This window comes from Falco biarmicus, chromosome 6, assembly GCF_023638135.1.
Source record: "Falco biarmicus isolate bFalBia1 chromosome 6, bFalBia1.pri, whole genome shotgun sequence".
In the NCBI taxonomy this organism is placed as follows: domain Eukaryota; kingdom Metazoa; phylum Chordata; class Aves; order Falconiformes; family Falconidae; genus Falco; species Falco biarmicus.
In genome coordinates this window covers 83170758-83196244 of record NC_079293.1, presented here as the reverse complement: position 1 = coordinate 83196244, position 25487 = coordinate 83170758, and the positions used below count along the sequence as shown (strand labels likewise).

At 35.6% G+C, this 25487-nt stretch overlaps 1 protein-coding gene across 4 annotated transcripts in view; it reads right to left on the bottom strand.

The window, feature by feature from the left end:
- Positions 1-25487, bottom strand: part of RYR2 (ryanodine receptor 2) — a 434578-nt gene that overhangs the window by 151881 nt on the left and 257210 nt on the right. For all 4 annotated transcript variants that reach the window (XM_056344321.1, XM_056344323.1, XM_056344322.1 and 1 more), the window contains exons 25-33: positions 19824-19971; positions 12898-13106; positions 10780-10954; positions 4999-5207; positions 3755-4107; positions 2548-2662; positions 1558-1718; positions 724-883; positions 363-449 (exon numbers count right to left, since the gene is read on the bottom strand). In XM_056344321.1, coding sequence (XP_056200296.1) covers positions 363-449; positions 724-883; positions 1558-1718; positions 2548-2662; positions 3755-4107; positions 4999-5207; positions 10780-10954; positions 12898-13106; positions 19824-19971 — 1617 coding nt within the window. The remainder of the gene's footprint in view (positions 1-362; positions 450-723; positions 884-1557; positions 1719-2547; positions 2663-3754; positions 4108-4998; positions 5208-10779; positions 10955-12897; positions 13107-19823; positions 19972-25487) is intronic.

Below are 25487 nucleotides of genomic sequence, written 5' to 3'. Positions count from 1 at the left end.
TAACTTAATCTGCAGATACACCAGTCATCCATACTCTGTAGAATAAGAGATTTGCCTTACTGACCTCAGTGTTTTTGCTTCATTGTGAAGAGTGAGATTCAGAAAATTCAACAGGACTTTGCAATATCCTCTGCCAATTCTAATCAGTTACAATCCTTCTCATCCAATGTAGAGTATTTTAAATACATAGTACTTAAAACTGAGTTAAGAATAAAAATGGCAGTAGTGCAAATACTTGGAATCATAAAAATGTGCCCAATACCAACAACATATTGCAGGTAACAAATGGCCAAAAAAACCCCACCACTAATATTTGATATAATATATTAGTCCTAAACCTGCACAAATAAAGCATTATTTACCTTTATTCTTCCCAGTTCAAACTGGAAAACATTGGGGCTTGTAGCTTGAGCAAATACAGCAGGAAATAACTTTGTACTTGGTTCAACCTAAACAAAGATAAAGACGCAAAAACAGCTAACCACTGAAGACAGCAAAGCATTATCACAAATTAAAAAAGAAACATAATATCTGTATTGACAGTCAATAAGTGCAACACTTTGAGTAAAAACCCCAGAAAATCCAAACAGGAGGGGGAAATCACTGTCATAACAGTGACAATTACTTTTTCTTCCAATCTTGTACAAAAGTTTCTAATAAGATGCAGTCTTAGGATACAGTTTTCCCCCTTCCCACTGGAAGAAATCATCAAAAAATACTCACCTGATAGTACGTGCCTAATTCCTTGCCATTAGCTGTGAAGGTCAGCAGGCCACTGGCAGCATCAACCAAGCAACCAATCTCCAGACCATTATTATTACGTCCTTGTCCAGGGCTCATGCTCTCTCCTGCGCACACCATATAGCAGTTGCTGCGTTTTATACTGAATGTCAAAAGACAAATTTATTTATGGATGGTGTGTAAGCTTTAAATAGTGGACTAAGAACAACTTTGTACGGCTGCAACCAGCAGGGCCTTGTGGCTGAAAACAGGAGATCCCACCGTAACCAATGCTAAAATTCAATGAAACCTAGACTTCATACGTGAAAAAATTGAAGACGACAAAATATGAACAAGTCAAAATCTTTCCTAACATTCAATGAAACAAAACGGACTTTGCAAGTTAAAGTTTAAAATCATTTAACGTTAAGCATAACACAACATTCTGGCATAGATCACGAGCTGAAGCGCTGAGAAGAGCTGCTGTTGTACTAATTTTGGACTGCTCAAAATCAAGAAGTTCCGTAATTACTACAAGGTATGTTGCTCTCTTTTGTACCAGTTCAGAAGTCAATATTTACAGGCTCATGGTCTGAAGCTACATAGGAAAGCTGCACTATTTTACTTTTCAGTGCTTATTGATTTGATTAGATCATTACTCCACTGTTTCTTCACAAGCAAGAGGAGAGAACAAGTGAAGTTACACTTTTTCCTTTTTTTTTTTTTTTTTTTACATCAACCCAGTTACATCAAATGGGGTGGATCTACTGTTTTTAAATTGTTAGTTGCTTTTATGGGTATAAAAATATGCATCTTTTTAAGAAAATTGTAACCAACCTCTCATGAACCTTCCCTTTTTCATCTCCTAGTGTAACTGTGACAGTACGCACTCTGTCCAAGTCAAAGCTTGTGTCATACTGGTGAAAGTCAGACGTAATCCAGCCCACCCAGACATTAGCAGGTTCTTGACCAGGAAATATTCTCACTGAATAATAGTACTGTCAATAAAAAAAAAATAATGTCAGTAAATGTTAGCATTTGGTTTCCAGTGTATCAGTTTGATTATTGTTCTAAGATCTGAACATAAGCCATCTCTTCAAAAGTAGCATCAGCTGGTTCGTGTGTAATTCATAAGCAAAGCAACAAAAGAATATAAACACAAGTCAAAATACAGCTAACGAAATATGTATGTTAAAGCAAACAAAAAAAAAGATTAAAGGTGCAGTTTATAGGCTTGTATTGTAGGCTTCTGCATCACAGCATTGTAGGCTACAATTTTTATATTGTAGGTGACTTGGTTTCTAGCATCTAGTATCTTTTAAAAAGAGAAGACTACATCCAAGTGAGAAGTATTTTCTCCTTTGAACATTGAAGAGTTAGTATGGAGCTGATTTGTCAGAAGATGCACAAAACTTTCACTGGGAACTCAATGAAATAAATGCTGAGTAAAATTAGTATAGATGTTTTCAAATGGTCCTGAACACTGACCTATTAGTTTAAAGCACTTTTCCCTACTTATTCAATTACTCTAGAACTATTTATTCTTTCTTTTTTATGTTTGGTGTTATCAATAGCAATCAAAAAATGGATTAAATTATTTTATGGCTTTCATTGTGGAAATTGTTTTAGACTGACAAGTCAAAACAAAAAGAACATAGTGGTCTCAGCATCAGTAGTACAGGACTATCACAGACTTTTAAATTAAAAATTTTGCCTAAAAATTGCACTGCTTCTGAAACTCTTACAAGGGATAGCATACAATTATCAAAAAAACCCCAACCAACCAAACAAGCAAGTAGCTAAAACGCTAATCCTATGTTACAATACCGTGGAAGTTTGCATCAAATAATCATAGTCATCCCTATCATCTGCTAGCACATCCTCAGTAAGCCGTGCAGAGTGACTCATGCTATAATCTGGCTTTGTCCTCCTGAGCATAAATCTGTAAAAAGATGAATAAAATCAAAATCTATATGAAAATTTCAGTATATTAATATATATATACACACACACAGAGAGGAATTTTCCATTGATACATTATCTCTAAATGCAGGTATTTATTATGTTACACCTAAATACATAGTATTTATGACATTATTAATATATAACACTGGTTAGTTTATTACTTCCATGTAGATTAAAGAGATAAGCTCATTTTTAAAAGCACTTAAATGAATTCTGAGCTTAAACTATATATTCAAAAGTTACTTGGACACTAAACTCATGTAACTTAAAAAATTATCAGGCTGTTAAACACCTATGTCACTTTGGAATAATGTGGAACCTTAAATGACCTTTATGCATTTAACAATACCGTCTATATGTCCTGATCTATTCTGCAATCGAAATGTTTAACAAACCAAGTTTGTTAAAGAAGAGCAGAAAAGGAATGGAGATCTGCAGTAACATTGTCTGTGTAATGGCCCGGTGTTTGCATCTCCACAGCACCATCAAGTCAAGTGTTCTCCTCATTCCATAAGAAAAATTAGGAAGAATGAAAATGTCATCTAAAGGACATTCTTATGATTATTTGGTTCATTGAGTGAGATAAGAAGCTAATATACATTTCTAGGTAAGGATTATCTTCAGCTTTTTGGAAGCCATGTGAAAACACATTCCATGTCACTTTGAAGACTTCCTAGTTCTGTCAGAATGAATTTCCATGGTTTTAGAGAGCAACTCATGTAATGATCACAAAAGCCTTCACAAAACCCCAAACGATAGGTTTCTAATAGCTTGAAAAATGTTTTTGGTTTTCTCCTTAATTTTAATCTATATATTACACATGCAATTTAATCACATGAAGGTTCACTGTCTCATGTACTGTGTTATATCCAAATTTAGGACAGAATTTCACATGAAGGTTCACTGTCTCATGTACTGTGTTATATCCAAATTTAGGACAGAATTGAGGAAAGAATCTCTGCAGACTTGACATTTTCCTATACTATTCAAGAAAGAAGGAGGGAAAAGAAAAAAAGGGGGGGGAAAAAAAGGGGGGGTGGCAAAGAAAGGCAAGCTATGTGCTACTAACCTTTGTTTAAGACGTGAAGGCTTTTCTTGAACATAATCTTTATGGTTGTTTAACTCTGGTTTTGTGGCATCTTTTTCTCTTTCGGTCCGGTCAGGAACTAGATGACCATGAGCAGTCTTCATTAGAACCTCAAAATCAGAATCAGCATCATAATCCTCCAAGTCATTCTTCGGGCCAAAAAGACCAGAGCCTGGTAACCCTCCTGCAGCTGATCTGGAGAACACCTCAGCACACTCAATGGGCATGCTTAATCGAAAAAACATGACGTCTGTTTTACTGTTCTGTGAACCAAAGGACTTCTGTGTGACCTTCAGGCAGGGGCAGCTGTCTATGGTGCCATCAATTCTCATCACCTGTCAAATGTAAAGACATAGTTGTTTTGAAGATGATGTTTTTTCCCTCTTGTAAATATTCAACTTGTATTTCTAGTGTAAACATCCATGACTTGCAAAATTTGCAACAGTATGTTATCAACAGTTAAATGTATTGTAATCGTGTGCTGCTGTTTTAAGAGGAAATAAATACGATGAGTAGAGGTTTTTGTTGTTCTGTTATTAAATCAAAGAAACACTCACAAAGGAATGACCTTTCCCATCATAACTGTTTGCAACAAAAATCCAACCCGCCCCAGAACAACACAAACCAGCTAATACAAATCATACATGTACATATGCAAGAACATAAATTATTTCTTAAGTATCAGCTGAATAAGATTTCTAATTACATCAATTTCAGAATGATTTCATGGTAGACTTGTAAGTCTTACAACATGAATTCAGTTTCATCAAGACGCACAAGTGATTAGGGCATAAATGTTGACACAATCGGTTAATAAATATGTATAAAAATCAAAACCAATTAGTGATGGAAAACTCACTTCACAAAGTGTGTGCACCAGAACACATGGTATCTGCTATGTAGAAATGCCCAATTTCTGGAAATTGTTTACAAAACATAGCTCTCTGCACAAGGAGCTCTTAATGAGGACATCTTGCAGAATCTGTCTCTAAGAATCTCTTGTTTACACATATAACAGATTTCATGGATAAAAAATTACTATCAACCAAATAATTACATTACTTGCAACTCCACTGAACGTACGACAATTTTAACAGCTGTAAGGTTCATCCAGAACTGGGTCACATATCCCATTAAAAATCTTCTCTAGAAGTTCAAAAGTAGAAACATAATTCAAACATATTCATGGAAGAAGTGTCTAGAAACATTTTAATAGGATCACAAACCTCAATATGTTCATGATTTTGTGGCACTGGTAGAAACTGAGGGAGCCTTTTACTCAGCCAAATGGTGATGTCTCTGTTTGTGTTAACAGCAAAGGGTTCATACCCTTCCTGTAAGCCACAGATCGTGAAATATTTTAGAGTGCTGACATCTTTTCCAAAGTTCATTCTTCCCACTTGAGATGGGCCCAGGCTGCACACAGGTAGAAATCCTTAAAACAAGATGAAAGAACACATGGGTTGTACAACACAAACATCAGAGAACTGCTCTCTTCCATAAACCAAGTAAAAAGCATTCGGGGAAAAAAATAATCTACAAATCAAACAGTATAAATGCAAGCAGTTATCGATAGCCCATCGCCTCTTGCATGTAACCAAGTACTGTAATCTCAAATATCATTAAAAAAAAAACCAACCACTTTCTAATACCATGGATCTCTTTATGCAACACTCAATTTACTTCACAGAAATCTGAGAGTATTTTCAAGGAGTCTGACAATCAGCTCTCAAATAATCTCTCTGCTGAGCTGGTGGAGTGTTGCCAATTTTACTCCAAGTCTTACTACTTTTAATATTCCTCCTAAAATTCTATTAGTCATGGTACTTTGAGAGAACCTCAAAAAATACTCTAAAAGTAATAGAGCACTTGTCCACACAGCTAGAGTAGAGAAAAAAATAACAAATATGCATCAAGTGCAAGCTGTTGGGGAAAAAAAAATAAATGATTAATTATAAAAATTCATAACACATTGTGGCTCTGGATAATGAGAACTGACAATATGGTACTGTAGCTTGTTGAAACTTAGGGTAGTTTATTTTTGGTTTTGGGCCGGGTTTTTTGTTTTTAGTTTTGAATCGGCTTCACATTTGTATGCGCCTGCTCTCTTACTGCTTCGCTAGCACAGGGAACTCACTTGTGACTCCTTTGCACTTCTTAAAAAAACATTTGTTTTGGGTTTTTTTTTTCCCTCGGATTCAGCAGCGCAGTCTAAAAACCTAGAAAAATCTTATTTCTCCTCTTCCTTTTCATCCTGATTTTGAATTTCCAAAGCTACAAACCACTTTGTAGATTCATTTGACCTAGCTATTAACAAAATGTTTTCTTTTGTACCAACAAGAAACATGAAGCTCTGTTCAATGATTCTGGTTCAAGTGAATGTACCACGTATTGAAGCACATAAGGACAAAATACAACTAGTTCCTCACTTTCCTTTATCTGCCCAGACAAAAAAAAGGGCAGAATATCCATTCACGTTATGTTCTTTATACAGACAAAAGGAAATCCCAGAGCACCATCTACAGGAATGACTGCTCACCAGATAAAGTATCAGCCTTCAGTACCACCTTTTGAAGATTTTATTACAGATACACAAGATTGGTTATCATCTGTATGTGTATTAGGCATGATAAATTTAAGGACATACACTATTCGTTTTAAGTTCAAGTCCAGATTTTTATCTTCACAGCAAGGCTCTTAAATCATTAGATGATTTAGACAACATGATTTATGTCCATTCTGCTAGTGCAAATCCAATGACAAACAATAATAAAGAATATTTTCCATCACTAAATGAAATAAAAATGTATTATACAACACATAACTAGGAAAATTATATTTGCATATATAGATATATGCTGTGATAAAGCCCAGCAGCTCAAGTAGGAAGAATTTAATGGGCTCCCTGTTCAGTGAAAGGAATCCATAAGCTGTTGCAAAAGTTTTTAAGCAAAGCCAAAAATCAAGATTTTATTTTCAATACCCTTAAAAATCTCACTTCATCACTCAAAAACCATACCAGACATCAAGTAACGGATGTCCATGGACATCAAGTTGTTTGAGAATGGGTTTTCACAGGAACAGTAGTGACAGCATGAATCCTCACAATCTTAACAAAAGTGATGTAAGATTTGCTATAAACCCCACAGATATATACAGACTAAAGCATATGCTTTGTCTGTCTGAATCACCTCACCATTTAATTTCCATTTCTTATTTTCAGTTGTTTCCAGGATGTACGGCAACCATATTCAGGATCTTATGAAGTTTTGCTGTCCACAACTCAAAAAGGATATAATAGATCTGGAAATGGCCAACACAAATGAAACTGCTTTCTTATGAGCAACAATTAAAGAAATTAAGATAATAAATCTTTTTTGGAAGCTGAAGTAAGGGGGTATGATATATACCCCCATTACGAGCGGCATAGAGAAAATGAACAGTAAATGATTTTTTAATGCCTTTCATAACAAAAATTATGATCAAAGAAACTGTTTGGTAGTAAGCTTCAAAACAGTGGCAGGGACTTCCTTCTACACTAATAGTAACACTGTAGAATACTGTCACATAGCATCATGGATGCTAGAAGCTCACATTAATTCAAAAAGTGTTTAGAGACGTGCTTGTGGAAAGAAACAAACAAAAAAACCCAACCAAAACAAAAAACAACCCAACCAACACAAAAAAAACCCAACAAACTATCAGGGCTATTTGACAGAAACATGTTTGCCTCTAAAAGCCCCTAAACCAGAAAAATCACTGGAGGCTGGGTGACTGTATCACTTTCTGCTTATCCTGTTCTGATACATATCCACTGCTGTTCAAAACAAAATAGTGACCTAACTAGATTTTTGGTACAAAGAAAATAGAGGAACAAAATCTTTTAAAAAAAAGTGTTCAAAGACAAGGAGGTGTAAACTGATCAGTTGTGAACACATCATATCTATATATATATTTATCTATTTTTATATTTATATATATGAACAATCATTTCATGTTTCTGCACAGGTCAAACAGTTCATGAAAGAAAGTAGCAAGTACAGTCCTAACCACGGAAACACGACTTCCTCTCCTCTGCTGAAATTCTGGACTGATGTGCCAACAGTATAGTTGTCATTAAGGTGCCCCAGGGCTCTTCTGTATCTGGTAAAGATATGGCATCTCATCTTATAGGGAGCATGCTGGTAAGGCAGTTAGGTGTCTTGCTATGGAATAAAAATTAACTTTCAGTACACTTCTTTGGGTATCCAGCCATTTTAGAAGCGACATTTTTCAGTTCCTGTGTAGCCCTTGCATGCTAGAGGCTACATAAAAAGGTGATTTACCCATGATCTGGCTCTTAGTCTCCAGGTGTGTAACTGGGCTAAGAAGCAAAACTTTTATTTTACCATATGAAATAGCAAAACAAGTAGGAAGACTTTAACACTACTGCCAGAACAGTAATCCTTTAGCATTGTCTGTCATGTAGCAAAAGCATAGGACAGCAACACTTTTTGTAATGCTTCCTACTTTCACGAACACAAGCTGAACCTCCTGACCCAATTTGTCAAACACTCACTACAATCAGCTCATGCTCATAGAGATCATGAGTTGACAAAACAAAATTTGGTTTGCACAGTGTACTTGTTCGTATCTGCAGTATGAAATTTCTCTTACACAAATGCAAAATATGCAATTATGTTTTAACAATTTTACTGCTGAGATGGTATCTCACAAACAAATTAGTCTGCCATAATCCGAAGGAGCTCCTCTTGTTAGTAGTACAACCTAAGATGCAGCACACGAGCCTTATTAGTAAGCTGGCAGAGCGCCATACTCACTTTTCACTGTTCCTAAGTAAATTAAAACTAAAGGACTGATTTATAGTCAGACTGCATCCTTCAAAGCAGGACATCGGGCTCTGATCATAAATTCTATCTTTTTTTCTAAAGCAAAAGGTCTCTTCCTGCAGCAGCACATGGCATGCACACGATTCACTGACAGAAGTGACCTGTAGAGAGGTGTCAATACTCTTAAGCAATTTTAACAAACCCATTTAACAAACAGAGAGCCATTAACAAAACCAAACTAAAGCCAGCCTACAAAAAAATGAAAGCTCTATAAAAGTCAGAGTTAATTTGGGTATTCCATACACCTGTTTGTATATACACACACACATATATAGACGCCTTTCCCTCACCATAAATAGTATATGAAATACCCATAATATTTACAAATACTGACCTGGAGTTATTAAATCTGAGATCAGTAAGCAGATTCATTTGAAAATAGAATAGGAGATCTTATTTCAAAGGCAAGCTCTTTTCTACAAGCATGACACTAGAGAGCTTAACGTGAATTATAAGGACATTGTGAAAAATCTGAGAGCCTGGACACACTGACATTAAGCCTTTTACATGGCTACCAAGGCCTTCAGGCTCCATGTCAAACCACGAACCACTTTAGCAGTTTCAGACTTAACAGAGATCTGTTTAAATCTGAACCTGCAGCTAGAAACAAGTACCACAAAACCTACACCATGTGATTTCATCAACTTTGAAATCAAAACACTGCTCAGACAGGCTACCCTCAGAAATTCATGGAATTCCAGTTTCTTTCAGAATCCCTCAGTCCTCAATGGGATTCTACTCCCTAATAACTGGAAAACTAATAATTTAATGGCACTAGGGTGATGTTATGCCAATACTACTAGAAGTAAGCTAATTCATGCATCTCTTTCCCTCATTATGTTATCATCATATTTAAGGAAATCTGAAAGAAGGACAGTAACAGTCATGAGTCTAAAAAATTGGTGGCAATTATCTCATTTTAAATGAAATCAAAAATTACTCCTAATTCCTATTGCATGGCAGAAGAAGGGAGAAAAAATTCTTCTCCCAAAGCACTTCTTAAAGTACAAACTCTGAAATCCAGATAAAAGTGAAGCGGTTAAAATTCAAGCAGGGAACTGTCTAATTAATAGATATACAATTCATATTTCTCCTGGGAATAGGGATCAGTAACCCAAAAGTACCATTTGCAACCTTTACTGCTCAAAAAATTTAACTTTATCTCTCAGACACAGATGTATTATTTAACAGACATATAATATATACGATAGAGTGCATGTATCAACAACAAATGAAAAGAAAGATTAAAGCTTAATTTTTTTTTTTTTTTCACATTACCATAGTTCAGAAATGTTAGGCAGTCATCTACATTAATGTAATTTCTTATCCGTTCACATGCCTGTTCGCACACAAGTATGTAATTACTTTTGTGGTAGAAAATCAATCTAGCACCTGACACAACCTCACAATCTTTGTCATATTTACAATCTCATAAAAATATAGATTTGTGGTAAATTAAAACCTGCTTGTGGACTCAAAGCTGCACCAAGAACACTACAACAACAGGTACAAAACTCAATCTGCTGGTTTAGAATTAAGTAAAAAAAAAAATTGAAAAGTAATTTTATACCAGCTGGCTTTATCCACGGTCAGGTGTCATTTCTCCTCCCAGAGCTAAAACAAAACCTTAAAGCTGCCTTAAACTCTCTAACATATGTTCTCACTAATTTGACAGAAAGTTGGTAGCATTTCAGTAACTGATCTAGGTAAAATTTGATGTCTCTGCCCATAGGAGGGGGGTTGGACTAGATGATCTTCAAAGGTCCCTTCCAACCCACACCATTTTACAATTCCTTCTATGATTCTGTTATACCATACGGTAACCTGCTGCAGTGAAAATTAAATGTTTAAGGTCAGGAATTTACAGTTCCAGACACATCCCTGCAAAATACTGGAAAAGTCAAAAGAAGGCTGCAAAGTTCACCACAGAAAAAGGCCTTGCCTCATCCTCACACCCAGCATGCCTCCTTTCCAAAGGCTTGATATTAATCAAATAGAGAAAACAACAAGGGGTAGTTGGGGGAGGTGGGGGGAAGAGGCACATCACATTAAAGGGAAGCCAGAGCAAAAATTGGGCAACAACAGCAAGTTAACAGCACAATGCGTTACAGTACTTACCATCACCAACCTCAAAGTCCTTGAACGCAAGTTCTGAACCTGAGTCATCAAGCAGGATTTCACCATTTAAGGTGAACATCATAGTGTGCTCATTCATGTCAACCATACATCCAACAACATCTCCTGCCAACCAAGAGCGGCCAAAATGCTCATTACCTTGATGCCACCGCTGTGCCTGAAAAGGATTTAAAAGAATTTCAAAGAGTAATAGTGACAAAGTATGTGCTCCTCTCTCCCTTAGTGGTACAACTAATACTTAGCCCCCTCAATTAAGATGGCACTAAAATTAACACTTTCACAACGTATCATTCCAAAACAATGTCTGTGAGTACTCCAAGTCGACTTTGAAAATGGAAATCCAACAATTAACTTCCTGCAAGCACCCCACACGTTAGTATTGTAAAATGTTGCTAAGTGAGCTGACAGGGAAAATTGCTCTTTCAACATTTTAGTAACAAGAAAGAGCATGCCTTATTTTTCTGCAGAAGCTCCATGAAAGACTTGTAATGAAAATAATATGCTATCAATTACAACATTAAATAGCTACTTCACAAACTTTTTTTAAGCAGTTGTTTTTATTTAATCTAGTAGCCTTTAAATTCAATGCTTCCAAACAAGCTTTCTTGTTTCCTTAAGTGTAATTCTTAAAAATGTTGTGCACGAAATAAATTAAACTTCACATCATACCAGATGTTGGAAGTAACAGGATTTTTTGTGGATGGGACAAGCACTCTGAGCTTCCGATAGATTCCAGAGTACTTAAGGGCATGACTAATGATTTTTATGCCCTTCAAGTCAAAGACTGCAAAGCCTTTGCGTGGGGTCTTGAAATGGAATTCAAATAAATTAACATCTATTAAGAACTATTGTAACTTGCATAAAGCACTGTTAATAACAAATAGTTTCTTTTGTTTATATATTCTATCACAAGTAGATTTCTATCTTCTGTATCCATCCTGAGAATCCTATAGAACAAAGGACTCTTCCTATGTATCCTGAAGGTCAAAAACTTTTCTTAAGCCAAGGAGAGAACCCATCAAAAATCAAAGACAACAAAATAGCTTTGTGGATTGAGACCTAAAGGTCAAAACCTAAGATGCAGAAGGCAAAATGCTACACAGCTATTCTAGTAAAGACACAGCACAAATCATTTAATTAAGCTAATTATTATTTTACAAAAACAACTTTTCAGTTCTTTTTCTAAGGCATCATCCAATGTAATACAAGACTGTGGAAAAAAAATTAAATTCCAACAACATAAATAAAATACATCTTGAGAGCTTGATCTGATCAGGAACAGCCAGGAAAGGAATACTGTTGATTTCTGTCACATATTGTAATAGTAATAAAGGAAATTAATTCCAACATCAGATACAAGAAACATTTTGACATGAGTCATCAGAAGCCTTAATAGCAATTATGGTTTGAATAGCAGTTGCACTTACCTTCACACTGAAATAAAAAGTTTTAATGAGTTATTTGGTATATTCTGATGAAAATCAGTAACACATAGAACAGTTTGTTTTCGTATATATTTTTACTACTAGATTTCAGTCTGACATTGTCTCATGCAGAGTTAAATTTGAGCAAAAATTACTGGTTCTATCATACTTCATTTACTCTAAACTGTAAGGATTTCCATGAAAATCTAGGTATACTCCATCACTTTTATATTCCTACAAAAAACTTGTATCAAAGTTGGCCTGAAATGCTTACTGTCAATAATCTTAACCATATTTATTCCCTAATAGAATAGGGAAAAGCACTTCTTACAGATAGAACAACAGAGTAAAAATTTAAAGAAATGATTCATAGTTAATTACAGCTCTGCCAGTATTTTGAATCTGAGTAAGTCACTTAGATTTTCAATGCTTTATACATATTGTGCAAATACTGTGAAGCTTTGAAAAAAGTTACAGAAATGCCAAACCCTGCTAATTAATTTTTCAGGTGGCGCTGATCTTTATTCCACCTAGGCCCTCAAGGAGAGAGAGAAATAATTTCATAAAACAGAAATGAAAGCAGAGAAGACAATTAAGTTGAGGCAACACATGGAATAAGACACAAACCTAAAAGCTTTGCAGTCACTCATACTATTACAGATAAATTTATACAAACCTTAAAGCCATCAAAAACAAAAGCTTCTTCATCTGAGCCAAGTTCCTGATCTGGCAGACAACCTGGCCTGGTCCAACCGACTCTCATGTCTCCTGCAGTAACTGCCTCAAACTCAAAGTACCACTTCCCAGCCTTCACTGCGTAGGTCTTCTCTGTACGGAAGATCCTGAATTTTTCCATTATCCCACTGCACACGTCCAGTCTCATCGCTGTAAGGTTCAAAGAATTAAAAAAAAAAAAAAAGTAAAGAAAAAAAGCTCAACACAAAGTAGTGAATTCCACTACTGACAAAATGAAGGCAGTGAAAACAAAAGGCAAAGGAATCCCTTTTAGCATATGCATGTAAAGAAGAAAGTGCCTGCAGAGCAGCCTTGTGGGGAAAGCGCCCCTGCCCGTTCTGGAGAATCAGCATGTTGGTTACCTCTGAAATGACTCTGCACTAATTCATCCAGCAAGAGGAAAAAATAAAAGAACTTGGAAGTCTGAGTGCAGTTACCAGGCTACGATCCTCATTGGGATCACAGAAACATGTGGGATAATTCACATAACTGGAGTATTGTGATGGATGCATACATGGTTTTTAGGGAGGAGAGGCTGGGAAGGTTAAGAGGAAGAGTTGCCCTTTATATGAGAGAGCAGCTGGAATGCATGGAGAACTGCTTCGAGATGGTCCAGGAGACAGTTCAGAACTTATGGGTCAAGATATGCAGACAGACCAACATGGGTGCTGTAGTGGAGTACCCCAGGAGTACTGGGGTCTGCAAGAGTATTTGAACCAATGATGGTTCACATCTTCATTTATGATCTGGATAATGAAGTAGAGTACATCCACAGCAAGTCTGCAGATGACATAAAAATGGGAGGAGCAGCTGATGCACCAGACGGTTGTTCTGCCATTCAGAAGGACCCCAACAGGCTGGAGGAATCTTGTGAAGTTCAGCAAGGGGAAATTCAGTTCTGCACCTGAAGAGGAATAACCCCAGCAACAGAATACAACGGAGGCTGAGCAGCTGGAAAGCAGCTCAGCAGAGAAGGACCTGAGGGTCCTCATAGACAAGTGGAACAGAAATCAGTAATGCAGCCTTACATCAAAGAATGACAGAAGTATTCTGGACTGCATTAAGAAACAGCCTTGACAGCAGGTCCAGGGAGGTGATCCTTCACCTCTACTTGGTAGAGGCCCCATCTGGAGTGCTGGGTCCAGTTCTGGGCTCCCCACTGCAACACAGACACCGATGTACTGGAACAAGTACAGAACAGGGCCATAGAGATGAGTAAGGGGCTGTAGCATCTTTCTTAGGAGGAGATGCAGAGAAAGCTGAGACTGATTTGCCCAGAGAAGAGAAGGCTCAGAGGGGATTCTCGCTTCTGGCAGGATGGAATGAAGAGGAGGGAGCCAGACTCTTCTCCATGGTGCCCAGTGACAGGAAAAGAGGCAACGCACGCAAGTTAAAAACATTAAATTCTATCTGAACAGAAGAAAAAACTTTTTACTGTGAGGGTGGTCCAATACTGCAACAAGTTGCCAGACAACTTGTGGAGACTCCATCTTCCATTAAAACCCATCTAGACAACCTGTTTTAGGTGACCCTGCTTGACCAGATGATCTCAAGAGGTCCCTCCCAACCTCAACAATTCTGTGATTCTGTGACCTGGGCTCTCAGCTGTTTTAAACAAAACAAAACAACCAAACATACAAAACCCAGCAAAACACAGGCCAAATAATTGCCACAGAAAACAAATGTCTGTCTTTGAGACAAGACTCCTCAACTGAAACAACTTCTTTACTTAGAGACTGTGATCAATTCACCTAATCTCTTTACCTTCTAAAAGTCAATTTAAGTATGTCATTACTATAAAAATTATTACTATATTTCTTATTTACTATAATAAATGATAGAAGGAAGGTTGCAATTTAGTTGTTTTTTTCTTCAGAAGCAATGGAAAATGGAGGATAAAAATCATAAAAGGAAGCCTTGCATGAAACTTTAACAACAAAAATCCCGAAGTAATTATACTCTTGCTTCAGGAAAAAAAAAATAATAATTAACTTCTGTCAAGATAAAGGGCAGCAAGTCTAGAAAGAATAAAGATGCCCTTAAAAAGGGCATAGAAGTAGTGTTAAAGGCAATTCCTGTTCAAGGGAAGGCAGGTTACTGTTAGAACAAAGGAAAACCTAGCCACAGCCAAGGTAGTACTTAGAAAATATTATTTAACTAGTGAAATATCAAGATGTCAAGTTTGAATTGTGTTGACTCTTTCTTTCTCTTTCAAACTGTTGAAGAGAGAGTCAGATGACTACAAGATTTCCTAGTGCCTCAAAAACTACCACTTCTCACTTCAAAGTTAATGTTTGTCAATTGTCAAGCTGAGATGAAGAAAAAGAGCTTCTTCACATTTCTTGTCTATAGTGCAATAGAGCATAAAATAAATTAACAGCTGTGTGAAAATATAAGTTTTCACTGACACTGATTCATTTGATTAGATATCTGTGACATGATCACACATGCTTATCATACCTTACTATGTTTCATTCCAAAAATCTCTTAATTGCAAGTGATTCATAACAAGCTAGTTTAAGATTGTTTAAGTCAAAATCCACTTTTTTTTTCAGGTAACTATAAGTATTTTTTCTCCAAGACTAAAATGGGTACGTGATGAGTTACAAAGGAGGCTAAAGTTAAACTTTGACATATTCAAATTATTCCTTCTATATGTATTCACTGCTTCTCTTACTCTATGAAAGAATAATGGCATAAAAAATACTGAAGAAATCCAACTGCATTGTTATTGGGCTGCTTCAGAGAAAGAGAAGAAAAGAAACCTCGAGGGAAGGGTAAAACTGTAAACTTGTTATTCTGTCTGCTCCATAACAGCAGTAGAAACAAGCTTAGTTTATGCCTCACATTTCTGCTTTATAACATTTTTGGAATGTATAAGCAAGGATTTTTTAAAAGGAGAAAAAATATGCTGGTACATATACTGCTTTGAGACATAAAATAAATAAAACTATTTTCTCTTTTTCCATGAAAACTAACAAGTAATGACGTTTTGGACTTGGATCTCTAAGCTCTGATCCAACTCTCCATCTGTACATCCCAGGTGTCTTGTTGGTCATTCCTTTGCTCCCACATCCACTCTTTTCCTGTGTTATCCCACCATCCATTACAGATCAATCTGTTCCAATAGGAATGCACTTTCATTTCACTATTCACAAAACCACGAATCTCACACTCACCTACTTCTCCAATTTTCTTCTCTCCCTCACCACACTGAACATACTGTCTTGAAAAAATGCTTTTATTGATTCATCTAGAGCTATGTAGTATCCACCTACTATCTATGGAAAGTGTTCTCAAAAATTGCCTAAGAACATTTATTCATGAATATTACTTGAATACCACTACTCATTAGCCCTGGACACGGCCATTCCTAACATTCTTTTAAGCACTTCTAATCTCATCTTCTTTCTGCTCTCTTTCAATATTTTATATCAGTATATAGTGAGATTTCCCTCCCTGAGCTGCCATTCACTACTCTACACATTTTTGTTATGTAGTACCTTCTGCTAAAATAGCTACAAACTTGTACAGTGAGTACCTACAAACTTCCCTCACTGATCCTTACTTATTACACAGTCCTAGTCTGTTCCTGACCCCTCTTTCCAAGGCCTATCAATTCAAATCATAAGGTAGCCTGAAACGACAAAAATGACACTTTAAAAAGATGAATATTTCACAAAGCCCATGAAGAAATGCTGAATCAAACCCCTGATCTTTCTTCCTTAAGTTTTCTCAACTACCCTATTCTCTGATATTTTATAAAGTTTTCTTTCCATTAATCAAATCACACAACTCGGGGATCTCTCTTTTTCTCAGATAAGGAAAGAGAATGCCTAAAGAATTCTGGATCGTTTTTCCACAAATTTGTAAGTTATTAAAGACTGTGTAGCCTTGGAAAATTCACTATTCCAATCAGAACACCATAATTCCTCCTCTTCATGAGTCTGTTATAAACTCAAATATGTCTGAACCTACTTCTGTGTTTGTTAGACCATATTAAAGAACCTCCTCCTTTCTCTTCTATTTTCTCAGCCACAACAAAGTCCACACGTTTCCAGTATGCCTATATAATCACATGCCTCAGAACTCACGCTCACTTTTCATGCCACAAAATGCCTGACTTCAGTTGGGTCAGACTCATTAAGCTTCCGATAAGCAACTCTGAACTCTCTGCCACATAATTCTTTATCAGCAAGATTTTCTCTTTGACAGTCTGCATAATAAATGCCTTGTAAACACTTTTGAAGACCCTCAGCACCTCTCCTGTACAGGAAATGAATCATCAGGAAGTTGCAACTGAGAATTTGTTGTCTTTTTAGATTCTAAGGAACCTAATGCTTTCTAGATTCTAAGCAACCCCAACAATGCAGCTGCTGTAGGAAATCAGTAAGTAATAATACTAATAAAGCATAGAAAATGACACTAGAGCTTTGTAAATCGAAGTTTGAAACAAAATCGATGAATGGAGATGCAGACCACCACTAGAGGGCTCTAAATCCTTTAGTAACACTATGGATTTTGCCTAACGAGGGGATCCTTAAGACATGTTTTATGTACCTCAGAAACTTGAGACGCTCATAAACTCTAAAATCTAAATCCCCAAAATGAGTATAGAAAGCTTTTGCTGAATGCAATTCCAGTTTTTAAAGAAAGACCAGTTTGTGGGACAATGTTCTGCAGGTCTTTTCCTCTGGGAATTTTGCAGCAGGAGTGATGACTTTTCAGGTGCAAGGGCTGTAATTATGTTCTTTACATTTCATTAGTAACTCCATATGCACAACTAGCTCAAGGATCTCTGCATCATACAGAAAAAATAAAATTTTCCAGCAGTTCATTTCCAAGGAAAAGCAGGGTCACGTGGTTTTCAGAGCTGTAAATGAGGAAAGGGGATTAATATTGCTCAGTGGCATTTGGAGGAGATTGTGGAAAACTACTGTGCTCATTCTCTCTCTCTTTACAAGAGGCAAAAGACTCCCACACCAGCCAACCCACCTTCTCAAGAACCAAGTGAAAGCTGTGCTCTCTCCCTCTCTCCACAGAATCTCCTTCCCACAGTGGGAGGGGAAGAAGTTACAAGATTATGCAGCAGCCTTAAACTCTCCAGACTAGACACGGGCAGATTTAACAGTGAGACTGTAGCATTTTGCCACCAACAAAATCTACTCCACTAGGAAACACTGGTTTTGCCCATTCAGCAATCCAGCCTTGTTACACACTCATGGTATCAGTGATGCCTCATATTTAAAAGTGTAATTTAATAGCAGCCTCTCATAAAAGCTGAGAATCAGAACACGTATGTGCTTTGGAAAAGAAACACAAAATGGCATGTTCTCTGTCCACATTTTGGGTATGAGTTAGACCTGGAGCAGAAATGCTGTACTGAAGGTCTGTGGCCTTAACAGGTCCAAATTTAACTATACTATTGCTATATAAAGCAGGAAAAATAATAATTTATTAATCAATATATCAACAGTGTAAGGTTTAGACACATACCTTAAATTTTCCACACTTTGCTGAGATTATAAAGATATGTTTCAATTTTTATTCGATTGTTCCATATATCCATATCTCTAAGTGAACTTCTAGAATATCATTGCTAAAGGGCTGTGTCTATTGTGTTACCATTTCCTTTCTGTATGTGCTGTTAGCGTTCCAGAACGACAGTACAGTATCAAGAATATCCCTGCCGTGTTCCATCTTAAAACTTGATCTGAGCATGACAGTTTTAAAACTGTTGTTTTAAAAAGCCAAAATCTATAAAATAATTTACTTTATTTGTACATTATGTCTCCTGATTTCTTGTACTTTCTTAACATTTTCTATTCTGCAATTAAAGAGGTAAATGTTGTGTACTGTTTCTTTAAAACTTCTTTATTAAAAGTTTATGTACTTTAAAATTTTTTGTTGTTTAGGATGTCTCAAACTCAAACTATATATGTGGAAAATATTGTCCACTGTATCAATAAAATATTCAATCTGGCAACAACGCAATTCAAATAAAATATTTGGGAGAAGTGAGTTAAAATTTACTTACTTAAAATTCAACTTCAAAGGCCTGAGTAAGTCCAGGAAGCGTAAAAGCTCTAACAGACTATCTAATTCCAGACTTGTAGTTTGACATTCACAGAAATTTGGTTTGTAGGCATTTGTCTTCAAAAATTTCACCTTGCAGCTTGAAGTGTTTAAATACAAGATTGTACATGTACTGTTGAGTTTTTCATTATTTATAGAGTTAAAATTGTAGGAATATAAAATTCACATCTACTGTGTTTACATATGATCTTTTTCTTAGTAATTTTGCTATTCTGTCTTAAAATAACAACTGAAAACTTTTTAATTAGTACTACAATTAAAAACTTATTTTGAAATTAGGGAACTTCAAATATTTATGCACATATTTACAATGCAATCATACATTTTATTCCCTGGCATAAGACCATATATTGAGCAAGATGATAAAACACATTATCCTGATTTTTTGTATTTTAGGGTTGTGTCATGTAGTATTCACAATCCTGATTTAAATTGCTTGAGCTTTTAAGGTTGATTCATCTGAACTATCAAATCTAAAAAATGTACAGTGAAAGGAAGTGTATGAAATACGGAGAAATTGTATTACTGATTTAAAATGTAAAAACACTTCATTATTTAATTCTTCATTTGAGGCCACAAGACAGGAAAAGGAAACAATAAGGAAAGTGAGATCAAGAGGAAATAGAAAGAACAGAAGATGGAGTAAAGTACCCATTAGCTTTGAAAACACCATACCTGTTTGGATTGTTTTATTGGACTAGCAAATCCAGTAGTGGAATGAAATATTCTAATTTTTGTTTTGAGAGAGAACAAAAGAACAAAATTAATTACCATGATCTTGATCAGGAGCTTCCAGGTTGTAACCATAGCCTAGAAGGGTGCGGACTGCTTCCCGAAGACTGTCTTTGTTTGACTTCTTTGTCCGATCATCCAAAAGAGCGTAAGGTACAAGGCGAGGATTTCTTCGATTTTTCACATCCTGCGTAAGTATGAAAAATCGATTCTATTTCAGAAACTGTGCTTTGGCTTAAAGACAAAACTGCTATAGCAGCAGTACAAAAATTACTATTTATACCAACTGAAATCATGGAACTGCAAATACAGCAAGGATTCAAGGAAGTTGCGATAGTCCAGAAACAAGTAACAACACTGAATTTACTAAAAAGGCAAGTAATACACAAATTAATAAAACTGCATGGCTTATACCTGCTTTCACTTTCCATCAAATTTACTTAACAGGAACAAGGATAAATGCAAAGAGTTTGACTGAAAGGTGTTGTATCTTGTACACTGTCTGTGAAGCATCTACCATAGGAAGTTAGTACATAACTAAAGCTCAGAAATTACTGTAACACAAATGTATAGGGGTTTTGTAATTATAGCACTAAGCAAGATATATAAAACCCCAAAGGATAAATAAGATATAAACAAAAGAAGTACTAAACACTACTAACAGAAATATTAATACACGCCATACTAATTAATAAATAATAAAATAGATAATAAACCTGCGTCTTACTATTTAAAGGACTTAAAACATGTATTTTTCCAAAATAAAGGGTCTTGTACGAACATGATTAACGAGCTTAATGTGCAGAATTTTTGTAATAGGTAATTTAATGTAACCTTTCCCTCCAGCTGAAATGTATTAGTAAGCTTTAGCTTTAATCTTTGTATTTTAGGTTCATTAATACAACAAAGATAAAGTTTTCCTCTAGTGCAAAATTACGTTATTTAAAAGCATTGTTTAACTGGATTATTTATACAGCTAAAATTAATTTTTAGTGACTAATAGAACTGGGGTTTTGTCTACATTTTCTTCATGCATCCTGTCGGCATTTGTTGGCAGTGAGAGAAACCATACAAAGAAACCTCCATGCTCTTCCCAATATCTTTAAAAAAAATAAAAATTAAGACCGGACATATAAAAAAATATTTGCTGTTTTTTTCTTTTAGGTACAAATACCAAAGATAATGAAAGGCTTTTACAATTGGTTAGACTTACTAAGAAGTGCAAAAATAGCACCTATTATTTTAGAAAACAGTGTCTACAATTAAAGTATCTTACTACTTTTAGAGCATCACAGTTCTATTTGTAAGAATGTATGTGGTTTTCATTCTGCCTTTGCAGGAAGAAAAGAAATGGCACATCCATTCTAACAAATACTTGCAGGCATCCTTTGCTGTCCTTTAAATGCTTAGATACAAGGCTATCTGCCTTATCCCTTATCGTACTTAGTAAAATAAAGTGCAGTTATTAACCAGTTCTTGACGAAATCAGGTCCTACCAGTGAGCCTTCCAGGAGAAGAAATATTACGGGACACACATTACATATATATATGCTAAAAGGGCTAACAGAAAGATAAAGAGAACGCATTGTTAGGGACAAGAATTACTGCATCATATCAGCTCTTATATTCAGCAGGAAGGACAGTGACAGGGCCAACACAAGGACCACTTCAGAGGACACTGCTTTCCTTATTTATTCCAAACACTTAATTTGACATCCCCTTTTTCCAATGTGTAATTTGGTAGCTGTGGAAAAGGGCTGCTTCCAGAATGGACTAAATAAATGTTAAAGTATATCACAGACTCACAGGATAATTAGGGTTGGAAGGGACCTCTGGAGACCATCTAGTCCAACACCCTTATAAATGTTATAAGGAATTATTATTTGATATAATAACATTCACATTAGCATCAGAGTTTAAACACCATGGGTTTAATTATTTGTCTTGGAAAAGACATAAAAAAAGAAATAATTTCCTCTGAAACATATGTCCAAAAGATATTATGAAATACTCTCTTTAAAAATATGAAACATAAGTCTGGAACAATAATTATGTAATTTTTTATACATGATAAGTTAGACTAATACACTGGTAATTGCCATACCAATCATTAACACACATTAACATACAGGCAATCAGATGATAACAATGTTATGATCATGAAATATACTATAAGTTCTTTTAAAAAGGCCTAAGCACAAAATAAGGGCGAGGGGGTGGGAGTATAGAGAAATAATAATTATTAAAGTAACTCAATTTTACAAATTTTTGTTCCTTGGATCTAATTTTATTTAATATTATGAACTTTTCCACCCATTTAAGACTTTGGCTACTTCTTTAATATGAATATAAGAAGGGATTTTTCTTTTAATATTTTCTTCAGTTTTTCCCCCTATAATATATCTATCTAAGTTTTGAATGTTTTACTTATTGCTGAATTAGGAACTGTTATTGTTATACTCATCATAAGTTTTTGCACTAACAATCTTCTGCACCTGTGTGGTTTACAGGTATCTAATAAAGAGAATTATCCTATACAGTGATTGAGCTTTGCACAGTCAGAATCAAGTCAATAAAAAAACTAATTAGCTAAGAGTGGCAATTTTTATTAAATACATTTGCAATTTGTACATAGACTTAATTCTTCCTTTTCACTACAGAAAATCTATTATTTTGTATTGTAAACTGTTAAAAGAAGGAAAACTCACCCTATGTTTTAATTTTTTTGCTAGAGTTTTCTAGGTTTGACAGTCTAATGCTTCATCAGAAGACTGTGTTTTGTCTGACAACTACTTATTCAGAGAGTCATTTGAGAGAAAAAGAAAAGCAGGTCTCCTCCAGAAGACAACCCCCCCCAAAAAAAATTTAAACTTGTTGACAAGATTGTTTTAAATGATTTGAGCTGGGTACATGAAGTTTATGTAATTCTTTGGGTTTACATTCAGAACCTATCCTATCACAGGAGAAAAAAAAAGAGGGGTGTGTGCAAGAAAAAAGCCTATATGTATTTTATTACACAACTATGTCCTCATTTAATGTAACACAAACATTGCAGTAGTCATTTAGAATTTAATTTGGAGTCACTTCAGTAAGAGAAAGCATTGCAACCACGGAAAGCTGGAATGCCTGGCAGAACATGCCCTGACTATAAATGGAAGGAACTTTTAATAAATAATGTTAAACTTAAGTGATGTAACACAGACCACGAAAAGTCAGTATTATTTTTAACAGTGTACACTACAGAATTTGCTACATACAGCAAATGATAGACAAAGAATTATTTGAATCGGCACACACGTACCTATTTGTAGAGTATAAATAGATTTGAAATAGGCAATAATCAGTCAACAATGGCACTAACTGAATATAGCTCTTCGAAGTAATAGAAGAGAAATACAGAAAAAAATACCTAAACACACACACTCCAACAAATATCAACAAGCCTTTTCGAACTTCCATTGCAGGTAATGAACACTGCTGCAAACACACTGGGAGCCGAGAGGTGCAGAACTACATCCATTGGTTCAGTGAGTTGTGTGACATGTAGATAACTGGTCTAGCACACTGGATCTAGCAACTGGTCTTGCAACTTGCATAGACAGATGCCATGCAAGAGTAAGAATGAAACAGAGTGTCTATACTATCTACAGCAGCATAAAAAAACCATAGTCAAATTCTATAAGCAGCTATAAAAGAAAAACCTATTAAGAGATACAGTATGTATAATGAATTTTTACTCTTCAGAAGTAATTCTGAAAAACCAAAGCCTCATATAAACCTGTAAAAGATACTTGAAATTATAAAGAATAATACAGTTTTCAGAGCTACAAATGTAATACCGCAAACCTGTGCACTCCTGGGCCTTCCCAAAGCTCTGAGAAGTTCAGGAACAGCACAGATCACTAGACTAAAAGGAACAAAAAGACACCAGAAACATACATAAATATGTACCTATCAAAAAGAAAGACAAGAAAAGACTAAAAAGTGAGAACACAGTCTAGGAAGAGCGGAAGGAAAACATGGTAGTAATTTAATGTGATCACAAGTTCTGTGATTTAAAGCATTAAAAGCTGTACAGATACATATTCTGTGTGCTACTGAAATTATTTCGTTCTCATAACCAAGGTTGTTAAATGACAAGGACAAAGCAAATTTATTTCAGCACATATTCAGTGATACAGATGCGCTGTTCCTAGCTAAATACAACATTAGAAAACACTCATTCCACAGCTGAAGTGATTCTGCTTGCTGCTGTATCTGTGCATCTTGCACTTCCACAAAGATTTCTTACCAATTGACACAACAAATGCTAACTGTGAGCTTGCCAGCAATGCTGTCAGAAACCCAGCTCAGTGAGCCACTGTGTCTGTGAGGCATATACACTGTGAACAGGATCATTCACCTACATCTTGCACTTCATATCATGCTATCCAGAGGTCTAGCTTTTCTGCATTTATCATGGCAGCTTGCGTTTAATCATAAACCACTAAAATTAAAAATCATTTTATAGGGGGAAAAGGAAAAATATAATTTTAAATTGGTACTCACAAAGTCATTTCAAGATTCCAGAGTCTTTAGAACTGGAAAGCACAACAAAGTCCTCACAAAGCCATATTCTTGTCAATGTTAAATATCCTAAATGTATCCACCCAAAGCAGAAGTTGTGTTCCTAACCTGGCATACTAGCAGCTGTGTTCTTTCATTAGAAGTATGTGCATCCTTTAGAAACGTGTACACCTTTTACCATCTTCACTGAGAAACTGTGCCCACATGAAATGCCTGGCGCAATGTGCCCTGACTATGAATGAAAGGAATTAATATATCAGTATAAATAATGTAGAATGTGAAAGTGAGGTAACATAAGTAGTTTTTACAAGGTCGATGCCTTTATATATATATTTAATGACAATATAAATGATAAGCTTTCAACTCGTGGTTTTTCCCACACATCCGTATTTCCTCAGTCTGAATCTCCAGAACAGTGCCTCTCTTGCACTGCAGCACTAGGCAGTCTGGAAAGAACAACTCCAGATCAAATATGGATGTCATATGCTTTCTACAAAAATCTAAAAAAAATAAAATAAAAAAAAAATAGAGGAGATAATTACATCACAGTCCCGACTAATTGACTAATTATCCTGGGACAGGAAGCACAGAGCATCTTTTTTAAGATGCTTATCACACAGTGGGAAGGATTTTGTAGCTTGCTGATTCTTATAACCAATGTGGGGGGTTGTTAATATTTTTTTTTTCCAATATAACCGAGGTTTCTGATTGTTAGGCTACCACACACAACACAACATGAAGAAAAAGCAAGACTCCCTTTGACTAAGCTGTCTGCATACGTGACAATGCATAATAAGCAAAATTCAGAAGTCAGAATCTTTGGCTGTGACCCCCACAATCAGTGGGGAGACCTAAAAGTCATGTATTCAGGAAGAGTGAGGGAGTGCCTAACGTACTTGAAATTATTTTCATTTGCCTTCTGATCTCTAAGCTTGACTCTTTTCTCTCCCTTTCTGTCTCTTCCTTACTTATATAAAAGTTGGGATTCTCCTGCATACATGACATCACAGTTTTCTGAATTTCCATCGATACTGTAAGCTCATGGATAAACTTATGTGAGTTCTGAATATTTTCCATTTGACTGTGAAGATTTAGTCACAAATACATCCTTTTATAATTCAATGCTATTTTTAAATC